Source organism: Trachinotus anak, unplaced genomic scaffold (genome assembly GCF_046630095.1).
Source record: "Trachinotus anak isolate AG129_WGS33_773 ecotype Australia unplaced genomic scaffold, CSIRO_AGI_Tana_v1 ptg000005l, whole genome shotgun sequence".
NCBI lineage: Eukaryota > Metazoa > Chordata > Actinopteri > Carangiformes > Carangidae > Trachinotus > Trachinotus anak.
The window spans coordinates 12,524,190-12,544,113 of NW_027273856.1; the positions used below are offsets into that span (position 1 = coordinate 12,524,190).

A 19,924-nucleotide genomic window follows, 5' to 3' on the forward strand; every position below is an offset into this window, starting at 1 on the left:
TGAAGTCTATGTGAAAATGTCTCTACTTCCCACTTGATATATTACCATCCTGATGAGTTTGTGTCTCAGTCTCTAGTTTCAAGTCTTCTTCAATACAACATGATGTTCAGTTTTTAAATTATGCTCCATTTAGAGATAAATAGACCATAAAGTAGGGGATGGATTAGGGCGGGACTACTGTGTGATTGACAGACTGTACCACACACGGCGACCTGCCTGACAATCAGGATAGAGTACAGAGCAGGTCAGATCCACCTTCACACCTCCTCAGCTCCACCTTCTCCTCCAAATATGGTTTCTTCTGATATCAAAAAACCAAGATGGCGACAGACAAATTACAATCTGGAGGCTGTTCACAAACCAGTGGGTGGCATCAGTGTGTCAACTCTTGATCCTGATCAGTGTCAGAAGTAAGTTTCAACTGTGCGTAGTTTGACGTCCTCACTAATATTATGTGCCCTGAGTGCAGCAACATCTCTCTCTCTCTCTGAAAATTGAATTAAACAAGCTGTGATGAAAACAGATTTGATGCCTCAAACTGCAATTTGGCAGTTTACAACATGCTCAGGATGCTGAATCCCAAACCGACCCTGCTGATGAACCATCAGTGTGTGTGTGTGTGTGTGTGAGTGTGTGTGTAAGAGAAGCGCTGTCTGACTGTGTGTGTGAATCTGACCTGTAGTGTAATGCGCTCTGAGTTGAGTTCATTTACAAATTACCAGCTGATACTGTAAGGAAGACAGACAGACTGCTGACTCTGTCCTAAAAATTCACTGCAGAAAACCTCTTCAGGTTTTGTCGATGAAAACTCACACGGTTTTTAGTATTTCACAAAACTTTCAATTTCAATTCAATTTTATTTGTATAGTGCCAAATCATAATATACATTATCTCGAGGCACTTTACAGGGTCAGGTCAAGACCTTACTTTGTTACAGAGAAAAACCCAACAGTTCCCACAAAGAGCAAGCGCTTGGCGACAGGGGGGAGGAAAAACTCCCTTTTAACAGGAAGAAACCTCCAACAGAACCGGGCTCAGGGTGGGGGGGGGGGTCTGCCTCGACCAGTTGGGTTTAGGAAGAGAAAAAAGGGGGGGTGGGGGGAGGAGAGAGGAGAAAAGAGAGAGACCAGGAATAGCTGTATAGGTAATGGTGTTATCAATAATAGTGACAGATAACAGTGGTTAATAGTAATGACGAGTAGTGAGTCTAATCTAAAATCAACACAGTTGACTACACAGTAAGTTCCAGAAGAAGAAGTGATCCACTTGTTTGGACCAATGAAAAGACAAATGAGACACACAAGAGCGCTGATATGAGCTGTGAGACCAAGAGAGCGACACCTTAAGGACTTGAGTTCATCAGTGCTATCAAACCCATGGTCACTGATGAGCAGCATCACAGTGATGAACTTACCACACCAAGCTGGTCCTCACTGTCCCACAGAGGCCAGGGACTGTGCCCGACCTCTGACCTCAGCAGGGCCTCCAGCACGGCCTCCTGCGCCAGAACATTTTCTTCTTCCTGTGAGAGACGTGTGACTGCTGTTCAGATCGAGTCAGGAAAAAACTCAAAGTCGCATCAATAATACCCCCACCCCCCCACACCTCTTACCTCCAGAATTTCATCAGCCCTGCCCAGGATCTCCTCCACCTCCCTCAAACCCTGCTGCTCCTTCTCATCCCAGTCCTTCTGGGAGATATCGATCACACTGGAAAAAAGCAAACCAATGTCCCAGTGCGGAGATTATTTTAAACCCGTACATCAACAAATGACCTCCTGTTGCTTACTTCAGTCACTTCACTGAAAGCTAACGTCAGTCTGCAGCTTTTAGATGCTTCAACCTCTGGTTTGGTTTCTTTTCTTCTATGTGAGTTACTGTGAAGTACAAATGATTGGTGCATGAAAAACACACCTGCACAGAGCTGGTACATGTTTCATATTCAGTTACACAATACCACTTTTTAAAATGACCAAAACAGGAAGCCCCTCTGACTCTGCAGCACTTTAAATCACCAGTCAAGAGGAAATACTCACTCACTCACAGATGAAACTTTACACTCACATGCACTGGACTGACCACACTCAGGGGTGTTCTTCTACAGTCTCACTCAGTCTGGTTTGACCTGTAGTTTATGTTAAATGATGTTCTGCCGTGCAACTGAAAACAGTTAACCTGCTGGCGCCGTCTCTCCTCTGCCTGTGCTGCTGTTTACCATCATCTCATAACTGACCACCGGTTCAACATCACTCCTGTTATAATGACTGCCCAGCCCTGCTCTGTAGCTGAGGCTCAGCAGCCTGTCAAAGGGCTCTCAACCCGCACAGACACAAAGACGCTCAGTTTACTAACTAACTAATTTGTATTTTCTAACTACAGTAGTAATGTAGCCAGAGCCAATTGTGGCATCTTTAGCCAATCAAATGACTTTCTCAGGTCACAGGTTAATTTAGAAAAAGTCCCGTTGAGGTCCGGACCAGTCGCTGTGCCCCCCCCTGCTTGGGAGCTGGTCCTGGATGCTCCTGTATCTAATGTTGTGTCTCTGTCATGATCTACATTGATTGTGGGAGGGTTTCTCTCAGCTCATCAAACTCATCATCTGAGTGTTAATCTTTCAGCAGATGCTGTCTTCAGGCGAACATTGACCCTTTTACAGGATTCTCTGATCCAACTGCAGAACTGTATTTTCTCTTTCACCCTCTCAGTGCCTGGGGCCATAGAAATATCACAGAGTGACAAACGTTTCATGGTGTTGAGATGCTAACGAGTGTGAGCTCCTGTGTGGTATTTATCTGACACCACCTCAGGGACTGTACTTTAATATATTATTAAATCTAATGAGCGCTGTGGCCTCACAGGAACATTACCTTTCCACAGGATCCTGGTCCTGGTCATGGAGGTCATAAGAGTCCCAGAGAAGAGTAGGACCCCCCTCTGTGGTGCAGATGGACTGGTCTCTTCCATCTGTAATAGTGCTGGAGAGTATGTGGCTGATGGGACTTAATTCAAGATCCTCCAGAACGCAGCCTCGGCTCTGTGGCCCTGTGGGCTGTGTGCTGCACAATACCTCCTCCATCTTTGTGGGTGGATCTCGAGACCTGTTGGGGTTGGCATTGGTGTGGGGGTCTGAGGGATGGAAGAACTGTAGGTTGGACTTGTGCGGCGTGGGGTTGTGTGTGATGGTGACGGTGTACATGTTTTCCAGATCATCTAACGGCAGGCTGAGCCAGGGATTAGTGGGCAGTGCGGCTGAGCGCTTCACTTTGATCTCAAAGTTGAGGGAGTCCTCGCTCACTTTCGGGATGATCTGGATCCTGGCCTTTGATGAGCTCCCCAACGAGCCGCAGTCAAACTCCAGATCTGAAACACTGGAGATGTTCTCCTCCTGAATCAGAGGATGGCTTGTGGCAGGTCTCGCAGAGTCCCTGGTCCCAGCTGATCTCGACAGACCTTCCGCTCCTTCCCTCCCCCCCCAGGCCTCCAGCTGGCTGCTCCCTGCTCCATCGAAGCCTGAGTCAAAGGAGCTGAGGGAGGGGGGTTTGCCCTCAGCCGACACCAGCCCAGAGACGGCAGTCGAAGGAGATGCTTCAAGAGGACGGACTGCTTCATTACCACTCTCACACTGAATGAGACTGGACTCTGGGGGGCCATCCTGAACATCCTGGGCTGGTCTGTCTGTGGCAGTGTCACAGGACTGACTGACATGGCGGCTCCGCAACAACTCATACTGCCACTGTAAGGCCTGCTGGAGCTGAGCCACAGCCACAGGCCCCGAGGAAGTTACAAGTTTCCTCAGGGTCATGCACCTGAAGGATGAAAACAGATTTGGTCACGTAGCTGCGTCAGTAACCCGGTCGTCTGTTCAGCCACATGTCTACAACTGGAGCAGATGAAGATGTAAGCATGTGAGGTGACAGGGTGTGTATCACAGTACACACGTTTTTGTTATTGTGAATCATGATGACAGATTTTCTGCAAATTCAGATGAGAAACTGAAGGACGGAGAAATTTTAAACCATTTCACAAGGTTTACGGCACAGACAAGAAGTCATAGACCATATTCACACAGCGGCCATCTTCCTCTGACGTCAGCCTGAGAGAGGGACACCCTGAACATTTCAGTGTCTCTGAAGAAACCCTGTGGCTGAGATAGTGAAAAAAACTTGACTTGTTTATCTCCACTTCTTCTGACCACACTGATAATGTGCAGATGAATTTGCCAGAATCCACAGAGGATTAAAAAAGGATCCAGCAGTTGGACTGAAGCTCATTGTTGAAGGTCAGACACTGAAACACTCAAGTTTGCAGTTAACATAAAAGTAAAGGTGACAAATCATCCACTGGTCTGTTCAACATGAACTAACGTTATATAGTTTCATGATGGACCTGCATCAGTGATGCAGTGATATGACGACAGCGAACTGAACCCATCTTCGCTGTGAAATGAACCCTTGTTTCTGAGCTGTATCATGCTGTGAGCTCAGCGGATACAGTCCGTTTGTTTTGTTTTGATTTCAGTCACAGTTGAGGATCTCAGTTTCACCTCTGTCAGGACATGGGTGCACCTCAGAATCTGTAAAAACGAGCCCCCCCACAGGGTTCAGGTAATGAGTCAAGTCAGTGACAACAACAGGTTCTTGTTTGTTCAGCAGTTTGTTAGATTCTTTACATTTATATGACTTGATCACTACCTGGGTCACAGCAGTAACACATGAGCTTCCTACCCTCAGCATGATGTCAGAGGAAAATGGTCGCTGTGTGAATATGGCCTGGATGGAACCAGAATATACTGATCTCCATGACAACTGAGCAAACTGCTGATGAAGACCAGGTGGTACAGTTGAAAGATCCAGGAGAAAAAGCTAAAGGTGGACCCTGAGATTAGTGGAACTGATGAGCGGTTCAGAGACAGACAGACCAGCAGCTCTCTATCTCTCTGGCTTCTGACTCTTCTTTCACATCCCTTATACTATATGTAGGGGTGTGTGGTATTGAGGATCATGGGATTTTATTGGTGCTGGTATCATGACGACCCTGATGTCACAGATCCATAAGAAACTACTTCAAAAGCTAAGGCCAGACCCGAGACCACCACAGGCTTCTCTTCAGTTCTCTCACCGCTGAGACATCTGCTTGCCTGCCTGCTGGACCGTGTCATCTGGGATGACGTTGGACAGATGAGCCAGATGAACCAGCTCCTCCACATCTGGTGGACAATGCTTCTTGAGGAAGGTGGACAGTTTGTGCCTCCAGGCAGGGATCGGCCCCCGGGTCCTCCTCTGCCGCGGCTTGGGAGCGCCATCTGCATTGACCCCTGACAGCAGCTCCTGGAGGAAGTTCTCACAGAGAACCAGAGTGTACCAGGTGTTGGCCTGTGAAAGGAACAGGAACCAGGGTCAGGATACACAGTTCAGTGTTGTCTTGAAAAGGAAACGTTTACAGGTGACCTCTCAGGTTCAGCTGACACCAACATGCTGCAAGCTTGCTGTTTTCACCTATCGACTGGCTGCCAATCAGAACAACAGAATCATCATCATCATCATCATCATCATCATCATCATCATCATCATCATCCCACTGAACATGTCCAATGTGAAGAAGCTGGCAGAGAGAACCAGCTCCACACCGCTGACCTCATCTGTGTGTCTGCTTCTACTTGATCTGCAAACAACAAAAGGTCTCATCTAAAATATTTCACCTCTCATCCTTCAACTGACACTTCATCTGCTTTCAGTTTTTACTCAGTGCCAGCAGCTCTCACGGCTTAGACACCTCACAGTGACACTTTCTTACTGCTTTCCGTCCTGAGCTGATTCCTGCCATTTCACTGATGCCTCAACTCCTTTCACTTCATCTGCTTCAACTCAAAGAAAAATCTCTCACAATTCGAACCCGTCCAAAGAAATGTTCACCTTCAGCATATCAACAATTAACTAATCGACCAGTCTAACTGCAGGTGAGTGCTGGTGATCTGACTCACCCTGCTGAAGTAGTGGTGGTAGTTGGAAACTGCTCTGAGAGTCTGGAGGATGAAGTGAACAGCAGAGCTAAGTTTCTCCTTCAGCCTCTCCAGGTCTGAAACCCAACACTCCCTGCTGCGAGCGTCCACCGGCAGGAACTCCGCCAACCTGTGGATCACATCCTCTGCACAGCGAACCAGAGCCTGACAGGCGGGAGGGAGGGGGTCATTTTGACTGGACAACAAAACTTCACATGAATTACATTTTAGGGAATGTGACAGTGTGAAGTTAAACTCATATTAGAAATCCAGCGTGATCACAAACAACTGGACTGAACAGAGCACATTAACTAAACAAATACCACAGCAGGCGTGTGAATGGACGCCTCGAAGTGGGACACTGCCGCCACGGCCTTCATGGCGTCCTTTGCAATCCCTACTTTGTAAGGCTGGAGCTTCTCCTGAAAGAGACATTCGATCTGTTCTGTGATCTGTGAGCACAAGGAAACACATCAGTTACTAGAGGAGGAGTGACACCTTCACCACAGCTACTCATCAGACATTTTACAGGTCGGTCTGTCACACTGATGAGGTCATCACCTGGACCTGCTGTGTTAAATCCTTCAACATCCAGTGACAAGCACCAGAATCAGATTCTCTGGATGTGACTTGGATTTTCATCCACCACACTGACACTTTTAATCTGAAGTGATGTCAGCAGGAAACAGGTCAGTTTAAACCTTATTTTACTCATTTATGTCTCTTAAGGCTTGTGACAACAATTATCCTGATCTTTCCCACCATGTGACATTTTTCATAATACTGAAATACATTTTATTGAACTGCTGTTTAGTGACAGCATCACTTACACCTGAAACATGAAATACAATATAATTATGTATTATATAAAAAAACTTTTCCATTTAAAAACATTTAAATTAGTATATTTTGCAATATAAAAGAACGTTGTACTAGGGCGCCTCGGTGGCCCACCTGGTAGTGCGTGTACCATTAAGGCTTAGTCCTAGCTGCAGCGGCCCGGGACTCGTATCCTAGCCGCAGCGGCCTGGGACTCCAGTCCGACCCGCAGCCCTTTGCTGCATGTCATCCCCTCTCTCTCGCCCTGACTTTCCTGTCACTCTCTCACTGTACCTATCTAATAAAGGCATTAAAAGGCCAAAAAAATATCACTTTAAAATAGGAAAAAAAAAAGATAGTTGTACTTTGCCATATTAGGACTTGACTGTATTGAGAATGATACATGTTCTCACTCTGTTATGTCAGATCATATTTTACATTGTGATTTTAAAACTGTGCTGCTGAGCAGAGACTCTGGAGTTCTCAAAGACTCTAAACTGCCACAAACCAGACCACAGACCTCCATCTGATCTGATTCATGCTCCCAGTGTTTCAACCCATGACCCTCACACATTCTGTCGTTGTGTTACTGATGGATAAAATTATAGTGAAAAGAAATGATTCCCCTTTTTGGTGGGGACCCCAGGAACCTCCTCAAGGACCCCCGGGGTGACTGAGAACTTGAGGCTCACCGTTACTATGGTTGCCTGATGATTTGCATAAATCCATATGTTGTTTGAATAGATCACTTCCTTGACAATTCACAGGCAGAAAACCTTTAACGTGCAGGCAGACCATGACCCTCAGGTGGTCTCTGTCCTGATGTCACCTGAACCACAGTGACTGGACAAACTGCAAACAGCTGTCAGCTGACTCACCTGCAGAGCATCCTCTCGCAGCTGGAACACCTGCAGCTGCAGACGGGCTTGTGAGAAGGCCTGCTGCCAGAGCAGCTCCACCTTCTCCACAGCAGCAGTTATCCTGCACCAAGCAAAGAGACCTTTAGCAGCTGCTGTCATCACACTCCTTACAACCCACTGCACCCTGCTGGGTGCTCACTCTGACACTTACAGACTCATGTTCACTAAACGTACAGACGTAGCCTGGAGGTTTCCTGCTGTTACACACACACGTCAGTGTTTCCACATGACCCCATGTAAACGCTGGTTTTACAAACACAGCAGAGGCTGTGGAGCTGAGGATCAGCTGTGTGGCTCCTCCTACCAGCCAAGTGTCAGTGTCTCCTCATTATGATGTCACAGTGAAGTTGACCTTTGACCTCTTGGATATAAAATTTCATCACTTAATTTAATCCTGTTAGACATTTGTGTGATAATTAGTGTGTTGTTATTGGTAATAAACTCAACTGATAGGCGTTACTTGACCCATCTGTGATGCCTCCTGTCACAACAGTGAACTCTTGAGGTATGGACACAGTGATCTTTGACCTCTGACCACTAAGTTCAAACCAGTTCTTCCTTGAGTCCAGGTGAATGTGTATATCAGAGGAGGGTCCCTGAAGGCGTCACTGAGACATCAGAATGAGACAGACAGACAACCCATAATGCCTCTGTCAACAACTGTCACCAGCACAGAGGAAGAATGACCATAGACAGGTATGAGCAAGATTAACACAGACTTTATTAGCCAGACTCCTGTAGCCACTGTGGCTCTACCTGCTGTACAGCTCAGGTCTCTTGCATCACTGCTGTACAGAGCACACAGACGTGTCACATTAACAAGATTAACAGAGTGAGCAGTACCTGCTGTGGTTCTGCAGCATGTCGAAGGCCGTGTGGATGAAGAGGGCGGTGCCGGCCATCGCCTGGTAGCACGGCTCCTTCTCAGGGTGACGCAGCTTCCCCACCACACGGTCACAGTGCCTCAGCAGCTCGTCCAGCCCCAGTTCCCTGCACACCACCACACAAATGTTAAAGTCTCAATTTGTCACTTTTCCACATCATCTAAAAACAACTAGACCTGTGTTGTTACATGTTGTTGTGTCAGACAGCTAGCCAGCTCAGTTACACACCAGAAACAACATTTCTGAATGGATGCAAATAGCTGTGACTGTTTGGTCTCTAAGTGGCACAAGTCATTTCAGGGCATCCAGCCTTCATCACCACCATCTCCTCCTCCTCCTTCTCCTCACCAACCGGTGAAGTTACAGGACACAGGGTCACAGTCTCCTACCTGAGTTACAGTGTTGAATAATGACCAGAAGAACATTATGATGTCACAGTGACATTGACCTTTGACCTTTTGGACATAAAAGTCATCACTTCATTTAGTCCTTACAGACATTAGAGTTAAATAGTGTCATAAGTAGTGAATTAATTCATGAGTTACAGCCAAAAACATGTTTCGTAAGGTCAAGGAAGAACACTCCATAACACTGAACACACAACCACACAGTCTGACACTCAGCTCATCAACCTCCCTTTGAAAAGACTTATCACAAAAACAAGAGAAAATCAAAGTGATCAGTTTGTTACATCTTTGCAGCTAAAGGAACCAACTCATCACAGATCAATAAGTGCAGTCAGACGAGCAGCTGACCTCCTGAGCTGCTGGAACTTGGCCTCATTGGTGGAGCAGAAGTGTTGGAGCTCTCTGAAGGTGCTGGGCAGTGGCAGCCTGGACAAAGACTGCAGGGTGGAGACGTACGAGGGCAGCCTCTGGACCACGGACAGGAACTCCTGGAGAAAGACATGGATCTCCTGCAGGGAGGAGCGTGGAGCCAGAGGCATTTCAACATACAGGTCAAGTAAACAAGACAAGGTCATAACTATTAACAGGCCTCGTTCAGACCTGGTATTAACATGCGTCCTCAGAGATCAGAACACAACTGGTCAGCTCTGAAAACATCTATTCACACCTGGCTTTAAAATCTCCACATCTGTCTCCAATGACCACTTGTGATAAGATCTCACTTCCCTGCTTCATATGCAAATAACCAGGTATGTAGTGTTGTTTTTAGCCAATCAGACAGAGGGGTCCGTTGTCAATATGTGGTCCCATGTGGCCCAGACCACCTCCGAATCTGGTCAGAGAGATATGATCTCAAATGCTTCCTGAATGCGTCCTGGGTACCTGTACTTAGAGCTGACCACCTGTGACTGGATCACTCTGGATGGATGTTAAAAGCAGGTCTGAACAGGGCCTGACAGTCTCATTTAGGGCTAAGTGATATAAATAACATCACAATATCTCCATATTTTGAAATCTCCTCTGAAGCTTTTCATAAATGCACAATTTAACCCTTTGATGCATTTACAAAAGTCCCCACCATGATGATTACAGTCCCTGCAACATCTGTCTGCATTAAAACATTCTTGTTTAGTGTTCATTCTTCAGTGGTTTGTACTGGAATAATTTGCAGAAAGTGGGAAATCGGACCCAAACAAATGACAAGAATCCAGGAGAAAGACATTTAACACTTAAGGCCTGAAACACACTGCCTGCATGCCGTGTGCAGAAAGTCTTGATTTCATTTCAGCGACCATGATAAAAGGTTAGAAGGGACTCAGGTCCCTTCTAACCTCTGCCCCATCCTCTGCCCCACTGTCATCAGACTGTTCAACACCTCAGACAGAGACAGAGGATCATCATACTGACTAATGTTCTTTTTGCAAATATCCTGCTGGACAAGTTCATTTCCCCAAGGGGATGAATAACGCATCCATCTCTTCATCTATCACATGTGACGCGTGCAGTTCTCAGCATAAATACAGACATAGAAAACCTCTGATGATGGAGATACTGACATGATACCAGCAACATTTTATAAAACTGACACCTGTCACTATAGTTTCAATGTGTAGGTTGAATCTGAATTGAAAAAATACTTTCAACCATTTTAGCAGCTGTATGTGGAGACCACGGGTTCTCTGTAGGGTCACAGCAGAAACCCAGTGGAGGCTGAAATCATCTTAGAGTTATAGACAGACAGTAGCAGTGACACAGCCACCACACACACACAGTGTTCTGGTGCCGCTTCTTTTCTGAACCACTTCCTCCGTCTTCAGTTTCCGTTTGTAAACACGGATTCACACACACCTCCTCACCCATGTCACACATGCACCCAGGAGTTTTCTGGATGGGCGGGGGATTGTGTCTCACAGACACACTTACACTTGATGTTGGTGCTATAGTCATTTACTACATCCCATGGGGAACTGGCCACAACACAGTGAGTATATTCAATATAAGCCCTCCCTGCCCCTCCCTCTTACAATAACAGACTAATGTAAGACTGCTCTGATTTACACACAGAAGCTGCCCCCAACCTAAATGTAAGTCTGGTGGAGACTGTGTCTCTTGCTGTGGTTAATGAATCCTGACATCGTGGCCAAACGCCCCAGTTCAACATGACTGAATGTATCATCTAATGGAAAGAGGCTCCTTTCACTTGCTAATAAGGTCAGCTGATTACATAAGGCATTCGCACAAGCTTCACCAAGGTAACAAACAATGGATGCAGGCCGCTCGGATGGACCTCATGAATGGGTTCACAGATAAACCGTCTCTGATGGAGGGAACTGAGCATGCTCTCCATCACAGAGGCAACGCTGACCTGGAAGAAACACTTCAGCTGCAGCAGTGTACATCAGATAAACAGCGTGTGTGTGTGCTACTGTAGACATTAGACACAGACACAGACAGACGCACGCACGCACGCACGCACGCACGCAGAGCAGGACAATGTTACTTTGTGTTAAGCCCACTGATGGATCATGAGACCACTTCACTAGCTCTGCTTTGAATCAGACTCAGACTGGTTCACTTGATGCCAGTTTATTTCCTGTATATTCATGCTCATAATAGTTCATCTGTCAAATCATTACAGGCTGTTGCTGAGTGAATGTGTCACAGATCACAGATCAGCATCATCCGTGTCTGTGAGGCCATGTGTTCAGCTGCTGGTGGCTTCAACTTTCATTCACAAAAATCTCACTCTGGAGTAAAAAACAGACAAACTTCAGAGCAGAAATCAAACAATCAGATTAACAAACTGCTGAAGGTGTCAAACCTGTTGATACAGGTTTCCTGCATGAGGCTCACCATATTCTATGTGGTTTAGATTTTAGCTCAACTTGTTAAACTTGCCGATGGATGTATCCTGTTCGCACACAGAGGGAATGTAGCTAATCACCTTTCCTCCAGAATACTGGAGCGTCAACATTAATGCACAGTGTATGGGTCATAGTGTAACTGTGCAGGGTGGGGTTTATAAACAGGTAAATGTGAGCTGGTTTAACAGCAACCTGTCAGTTTGCTAATCATAGCATCTGATCAGCCGTCACCACTGCAGCAGCTAATCTAGTGGTAAGTCCTACATTAAAGTAAAGACATGACTCATGTTAAAAATAAGGTAGAAATATAAACGACCTTAATGAAGGAGACCCAGCTCTGGTGACAGTAGATCAGGTAGCCCCCCAGTGATGCTGTGAGCTGGCTGCGGTCGATGTAGTTGGACAGCTCCGAGATCTCTTTCAAGAAGACTTTCTGAAAAAGATGAAGTCAGTGTAACTCTTCGAGGTACGTACACACACACACACACCTATCTTTGTGAGGACACTCATTGACATAATGCATTCCCTAGCCCCTTACCCTAACCTTAACCATCACAACTGAGTGCCTAACCCCAACCCTGACCCTAACCTTAACCTAAACCTAATTCTAACCATAACTCTAAAACCAAGTCTTAACCCTCAACATGTGATTTTAAGGTGTCTCAAAAAGTGAGGACCGGCCAAAATGTCCTCACTTTCCCAAAATGTCCTCACTCTGTTAGTAAAATACTTTTTTTGGTCCTTATTATGTAGCAAGTACAAGTACACACACACACACCTTGAAGGAGGCAGAGTGAGACTTTGCTGGAGCCAGGAGTTTCTGCATTAGCTTGACAACATCTTTCTTCTTCGGCTGAACGATGTAAACACTGTGAACCGTCCGCTTGTGTAGCTGAAGGAGGGACCAGGAGAAAACTGATATTAACACTGAATCAAATGATGTGAGTTCTTAAATAGCAGTTATGAGTGAGGCTCTTCTCTATCCCAGCAGGTTGTGATTATAAAATAAAATGCATTAACATGTGGCTCTGCAGGCCGACCTCAGGACCACAGGAACCATTCAAGGTTTTTTCTTGCTGCAGTTGAAAAATGCAGCGTCCCCAACATAATTGTGCTCATTTAATTTAATTTCACTGAGGCTTTTCTATTAAATAACCCAACATGTGACCAGTCATGCATGTGAGCCCCCGGCGCCTTTCTCCCCTCACTGGGAAATTCCACTGTGACAGACATGTCTCTGAATGCAACTCCCAAACACTTCAGGAAAGACTCTGCAAAACACATACATGGGTCACTCTTCATGCCCCATATTAAATTCTGCTGTTAGAGTTTCTCCGCCCCCAGGAAATGACACATGAGAAGAAGCTGAGCTGACTCCAGCGGGCAGCAAGTCTCCTTGTTGTTTAACAAAAGGAAACTGAGGTGAAAATGTTGTGGTGCCAGCGAGCTGCAGCAGGACGGGTCCAATAAACGTCAGCGGTGTGCAATCATTCAAAAAGACCTCTTCATTAACACTGACGTGGAGCATCCCAGTGGCCTTTGGGTTTACAGTACTGATTATAGTGTTCCTGGTTCAGGTCTGTTGCATGTCATGACTGTCTTTCTGTCCTCACTTCCTGTCAGTGCTCTTTTGTCCTCAGAGGGAGAATCCCATATTTATCTATATTTGTCAGAATTGAGTTATTCACATATTTTTATTCTGTGACGACCTGTTCACATTGTGTGAGACGTTTGTTTTTTTTGGTTTTATGCATTTTTGGACTCCTTGAAACAAAAAGGTTGTATCTCCAAAGTGGAACTCTAACTCAGACTTATAAGGTTCACTTCTGAGCAAATCAGCTATTAGAATGTGAACATGACGACCAATCAGGTTCTGCGTCTCTGGCTTGTCCCCTCACTGACAGCTGAAAAACAGGCAGACAAGAAAGAAAAACTTAACAAATTGCAAGTTCAGTCTTTGTTCAATTTTCGATTTTTTTTGAGGAGCATATTTTCACTGTTAACAATAGTCTACGTTTGAATTTATCTTAATTACGCAATGAAAATCAATTTCATTCATTCATCTTTTTTTCTTTCCCCCCAAAATAAGACTATACATGTTTTGGTGCATCAGAGTCAACATTTCTGACATAAAACAAAACCTACCACTGCCTCTGTCCTGACCTGCTGCACTTAGTTGCTGTCTCACCAAAGGAAACTAATGGTTAATGGTTCTTATATCTAATTGGCCTCTGCACTGGACACAGTATTTAGTACTGACCTTTATACTTAACCTGCAATGCTTTTTTTGAAGAAGGTGACTCACCAGACACTCTGTTTCAACACCAATGTTCTGTGTTAAAACTAATTATGAGTAAACTATTTACTTATTTTTATGTTTTGAACCTTATAATTCCAAGATTATAGAGTTCATTTGACCTGTTCCAAAAACCCCATTTACAAATTTAATAGGATTTTGACATTGGACATGTAAAATACATTCAGAGTGTCTGTCACTCTCATGTATGAAAGAGACCTGTTCCAAATATCAGTTTTTCTATTTAGAATACAAAAAATTCAAAGCTCAATATCTCAAAACCGCTCAGATAGAACCTGATAATTCCAGGGGATAACAGTCACACATATTAATATATACATTAATAAAACATTTGACTGTGGCCTTTCTCTTCCTTTCACACAGGAGATATGACCTGATCCTTTTCACATGAACTGAGTTTTAAAAAACAGGCACTGATAAAGGATCTATGTATATCCGTTTCTACTGCACCAAACTCTGTCAAATAATTTTTACCAACAAGAAGGAAAAAGATGTTCACTGACAACCTCATCCAGATAAAACCACTGGGACTTGGATAAAGACAAAAGAAACATCACATGAGCACAGAGAGAAACAGAACATCATTTCCACTCAGAGCTGTTCACCACCAACATGCCTGCTGGCCTCAGGCTACCTGCCCCTCTGTATCTGTGTTAGTGGATTCACCATTGTGTCAAAGATAAAAACACCAACAGCTGTAGATCTCCAACATGTTGCACCAACAGTTAAAATACACACATTAACCATTTTACATCTTTAAGACCTTGTGTGTCCTCATTTTTTAAATGAGGATTTATGTGACCTGATGATGTCATTAGCTGTGTGTGTTTTTTAGAAGCTCTTTGTGCTTCACAACGTTGTTAACAAAACAAAGTTTCTTCTGTTTCAACCATCTTCCACTGAGCAGCGCAGACATGCCTGACGCTGTCCACGCTCATGCAGAACTGTGGACACTGTGCATGTTGCACCATGTGCTGGGTGAGCAGCTGTCACTGAAGTGAACAGGGACCATTTGAGTCCAGGATCCAGCTCCACCCATTTTTTTGAGTCATTACTGTCACATGGATCAGAACAACCACTGGAAACATGCTGCAGGCTAGTACCCAGAGCAGCACCGCTCTGCCATGACAGTACCTCGAGCAGGAGCAGAGTCTCAGCGATGAACCTGGTCGTCGGGAGCGAGGCCTGTCTCAGATCAGCCACCACTGACACCAAGCTCTCCTCCTCCTGCTTCTTACTGTTGAGAACAATCCAGCCATCAGCACATGTGGTTCTCCCACACACACACGCACATAAACACAACACAAGCTTGTCTGACTGTACATACTTGTGCAGACAGAGAAAATAATTTATGAAGTCCACCACTTCTGCTTTGCTGAGTTCTGAGGAGAGTTTGGCTTGTCCATCCACTGGGAACACAATCAAAGGGCAGCCATGTTGATCGAAAGCACCTGGAGAGACAGGTAACACAAACTGTCTAAAACTCACAGGGTTCATGGTAAAAAAAAAAAAAAAACTGGTATCTGGTAACCATACTAAGTTAAGAACTGAATTATTTTGGTCTTGCATATCCACTGGTGTTTAATGCAACAAGTTCTGGTCTCATTCTTGCCAACAGAACTTAAAGGTCCCATATTTTACACTCAAATGTTGATCTCCATCAGAAGATATATTTGTGGTTTTAAGAACCAAAAACCATCTCAGTGTAGTTTTACATCTCCTCTCTCAGGCCTCTCTCTGGAGCTCTAGTAACAACACGACAGTCAGCCAATCAGAAGAGAGGATCTGAGTCTTTCTTTCTCTTTTCTCTTCTGGTAGTGACTGCTTTGTTGTGACATCACAAAGTTCCAGAAGTCCTGGTTTTAAGGCTCAGTGTCTGAATACAGGCTGTGTGCATTTCTCTGTGGACTGAGGCTTTGATACTTTCACAGTATTAATATAGAACCTAGACCTGCTTTATGATCACAAACACATGGACATCTACCTTCTGTATGGACCTTTAAAACTCCAACATGATCATTGTCAATGTTATCATCATGTCACTTCACACAATAACTGTTACAATAAGTGTTGCGTTCACATCCCAGTCCCAGCTAAGTCTGCCTCTGAATGCAGCTGAACATGTAGACCAGGAGTGATGTGGATTAATATCTACCAGGGAACAACACAGCTCCAGAGTCGAGCACATGATCAGCAGGCAGCGGCGGGGAGGGGACACACTCGCACTGCGACCCCGGGACGTCTGAAACAAATGGTTATTTTTACTGAACAAACGCTCACAACAGAAGGTCCAGCAACCGCTGCAGTGTGCCCACAGGAGGACCCGCTCCAGCAGAGTCCTCAGCCCCTCAACACCTGTCTGATGAGCAGGAGCCCTCAGAGTTACCCACACCAGAACAGCCCCACGTTTATTACAACTTGTCCTTCTTACCTGTTGCGTGTCGGCTCATCTTGATCATTAGCACAACTGTTTCCTCCTCGTAGCGTCAAAGCAAACTGTCCCTTCACTGTGAACCCGGACCAGACCACTTCACTGCGGTGCCGGAGAGCAGGACCGGCAGGACCGGCTGGACCGCTGCTGCCCGCCGCCTTGCTCCGCCATGTTGCGTCTAACCAGCCGCGGCTATCTGCGCTCACCCAGCTGACGAGATGCTGCTCGGTTCATTTATGAGGTGGAGAGGGCGGAGAGAGGAGGAGGACGGACTCAGACTGAGACAGTCCAACCACGTCCGACCATGGACAGGGCCGTAACCAGGGGGGAACCTTGTCCCCCCCTAAGTGTTGTCAGAGCCCCTCAAGTGAAGTCTGTGTTTTGTTTTGTTTTATTTGGTTTGTTTGCATTTTATTTATTTATTCAGTTAAATGTTCATTTAGACCTTCAGAGTATTTCTCCAAAATGTATTTCCCAACACTGAGGTAAATGATGTCTTCCACTGATTCAGTTGGTTGCACTCTGCCTCAAGACCAATCTGGCATTCTGCTGCATTTTACTCCTTCTTCTGTAACACAAAGGAAAGTACACTTCCTGGCTTTCCCGAGAACCTAACATTAGAGAGGAAAACCACTTTTCCCAGTCGTCTGCTTTAGCAGAAGTGAACTTCCTAAGCATGCTTGTCAGGGTTGAGTTGTAAGGTCGAGGGTTGTCAAGATGCTTCTGACTTTTAGATAAAACACACCTGCTTCAGTGTGTCAGGCAAAACATTACATTTTCAATTGGTCAAAAATTTCTGAAGGAATGTCCATTCTGTCCATATGCTATCTGTCTAACTGGAATGTATTCATTATGTGTACTGGACCAACAATCTTCATGTCAATACAGCTGAGGGGAACATCAATAACAGGCAAAGGCTGAGGTGGAAACCTGCGTTTGGATTTAAAGGCCTTAACAGAGTCAGACAGTCTTATCCGAGGGCCCTGTAATAACTTACCTGCCTACAAGCATTTCCTGTGTACGAGCTGCCAAGTCATTCAAGTCTACATTTACACTGACTGGTATGACTGCATGCCTCAGGGGAAAATCATGCCGTCTTTGTGTAACTTACCTAAAAGTCATCAATCAATCAAGTTTGCCCAAACCTGTGAGAGCTGCTGCTCAGTATCAGTATCGAGAGGTGCAGAGAGGGACAGTCAGTGCTGTATTTCTGCTCATTTCTCAGGAGACTAAAGAGAAAGAGGAAATTATCTGTCCATATGGAGGAATGTAGTTACTTTCTAAATGTAATCAGATTAAGATCTCTTGCTTCAGATTGTGATTCATGCTGTTGATTTTTTTTCTACGACTTGCCAAAGTAACCAGCTGATCCTGATTATTCCACACTTAACTGTGGTGTCTTGTGTCATCACACGCAGATATTATCAGAATGGTTAAGTCTGTGTCAGCGTGTCCACACTTTAAATATCATTTTAATTATCACACTTGTGATGCACAAGGGTCTGTTTTAGGGCCATGGTTGATTTTAATTGATCTAGTGACCCGACTAATGTTTGTAAATTGTATCTGATATTTTATCTGCTAACATGCTTTTATTTCATTCTTAGACAAACTTAGAGAAAGTCTCTTTCTTAGAGAAACTTCCCCTCCAGTCAAAAATGTGTTTTGTTTATTGTTATTTAATCTGGATGTAAACGATGATGACTAAACATAATGTGGTTTTGATAATGATTGATATCAAAATAAAGGAAAAAGAGACATAATTATCCAAACAACATACTTGCTGAATGTCAGGATTACATTCTGTTTATTTATAAAATAGCTCAGATGATGGGGACCAAACAGAGCCCCTTTCTACCGTTCAGCCAATTCCAAATTGCTCAGTTTACACAGTGTTATCTCAAAACCTCTCTCCCTTCTGTCTTTATGGTTATTTCAGAATATCAAAACAACAAACCTGTGGGACCTGGAAAACAAAAAGATTATTTTATTTTTTGAATAGCAGAACATGTACTATTTTGTTTTCCTCTGTCAAGAGAATAACAAGCTTGGTCAGTGATAATGAAGATTGATATACCTTTGCTGCGGTGGTTCAGAGATCCAAATAAATCATGTTTGTAGCATTTCTTGGCTTTTTGAGGCATCTGTGCTTATGTGTCATCCTGACTTCACCTCTACATGAATGACATGTTTCTTTTTGTTGGACACATTCTTGGGCCACTTCAGTAGCAGCAAAAAGAAACTAACAGTTCATCCAATGACTGTCTCACATATCTGGGTCATGTTCTCAGGGGAAACTTGGCTTAGCTAAGCTTGGCAGAGGTTTCCAGAAACTCCCAGGCATTATGGGAGATGTAGTCTTCCCAGTGTGTTCTACAGGTTTCCACACCCAACTTCTTTAAATAAGACAGAGGACTTTACCATATAATTTTAAAGAAAATATGTAAAAGAAAGACAGAATGATAAGCAGAGGGACATATGCTGCTGTACTGACGGTGAAACCAGAGAAAAAGGACAGCACATTGATATTCAGTATAAATTAACCCACCGATAACCTTATTAACAAAGACACAATGCTGAATTTGTAGCAATTATTGACAAGTGTGTGTATTATTTTGATAGCTTGGACTTGAATAGTTAGTTTTCTCACAATTATGTGGACACTCGTTAACTTACTATACATGCTAGCACAATGAAATGAACTTTTTAGCAAGCTGGGACAGAACCTTGCTGCAGGTTTGCCCCATGTCAGTTTGTTTGAGATAAATTGACTAAACACAGATTTGAGTATGACCCATCTGACCATATGTCAACAGAAGTAATAATTGTATTAAAGCATGATTTTGTTTTTGCATGTATGAGTTTCATCCCTCTACTGTGGATGGCTTCAAGAAGCCTGACCAGCATCACATCGACCAGAAACATAAAAGATAGTAATGATGATGATGAGCTGACAGCTCCCCTGGCGGAGAGGATGGAGGAGTCCAGCAGGAGGAAGAGGGCTGACCTGGAGGACAAGTGCTGCAGGCTCAGTGTGTGCTGAAACTTTTCCAGCCATTCCATGAGCAAAGCCCACACTGGAGGCATCACTGGAGTCCACAGCAAATGAGGCAGCAGGGGCGATCTGTGGACACCTGCTACTTGGGCCCTGGCCAGGACTTGATCAGCCTTGGCTGAGTCACCTGGGCAAACGTGTGAAATGCCAATGATTGGTCCAAGTTCATCAAAAGAACCAATAATTTTTGCATTCTATCTAATATTTACGACTTAGTATCTCATAATTTG

General features: G+C 44.6%; 1 protein-coding gene across 4 annotated transcripts in view; it reads right to left on the minus strand.

The window, feature by feature from the left end:
- Positions 1-19,924, minus strand: part of LOC139621637 (uncharacterized) — a 28,249-nt gene that overhangs the window by 6,976 nt on the left and 1,349 nt on the right. The window contains exons 2-16 of one of the 4 annotated variants that reach the window (XM_071478356.1): positions 16,640-19,821; positions 16,364-16,450; positions 15,536-15,659; positions 15,343-15,445; positions 12,670-12,783; positions 12,208-12,324; positions 9,376-9,536; positions 8,580-8,726; positions 7,695-7,797; positions 6,321-6,419; positions 5,980-6,162; positions 5,118-5,371; positions 2,867-3,805; positions 1,613-1,709; positions 1,415-1,522 (exon numbers count right to left, since the gene is read on the minus strand). In XM_071478356.1, coding sequence (XP_071334457.1) covers positions 1,415-1,522; positions 1,613-1,709; positions 2,867-3,805; positions 5,118-5,371; positions 5,980-6,162; positions 6,321-6,419; positions 7,695-7,797; positions 8,580-8,726; positions 9,376-9,536; positions 12,208-12,324; positions 12,670-12,783; positions 15,343-15,445; positions 15,536-15,659; positions 16,364-16,450; positions 16,640-16,667 — 2,664 coding nt within the window. In that variant the 5' untranslated portion in view covers positions 16,668-19,821. Of the gene's footprint in view, positions 1-1,414; positions 1,523-1,612; positions 1,710-1,788; positions 1,882-2,866; positions 3,806-5,117; positions 5,372-5,979; positions 6,163-6,320; positions 6,450-7,694; positions 7,798-8,579; positions 8,727-9,375; positions 9,537-12,207; positions 12,325-12,669; positions 12,784-15,342; positions 15,446-15,535; positions 15,660-16,363; positions 16,451-16,639; positions 19,822-19,924 lie in introns of those variants that run through there. The other 3 variants (XM_071478355.1, XM_071478357.1, XM_071478358.1) reach the window with 3 other exon arrangements.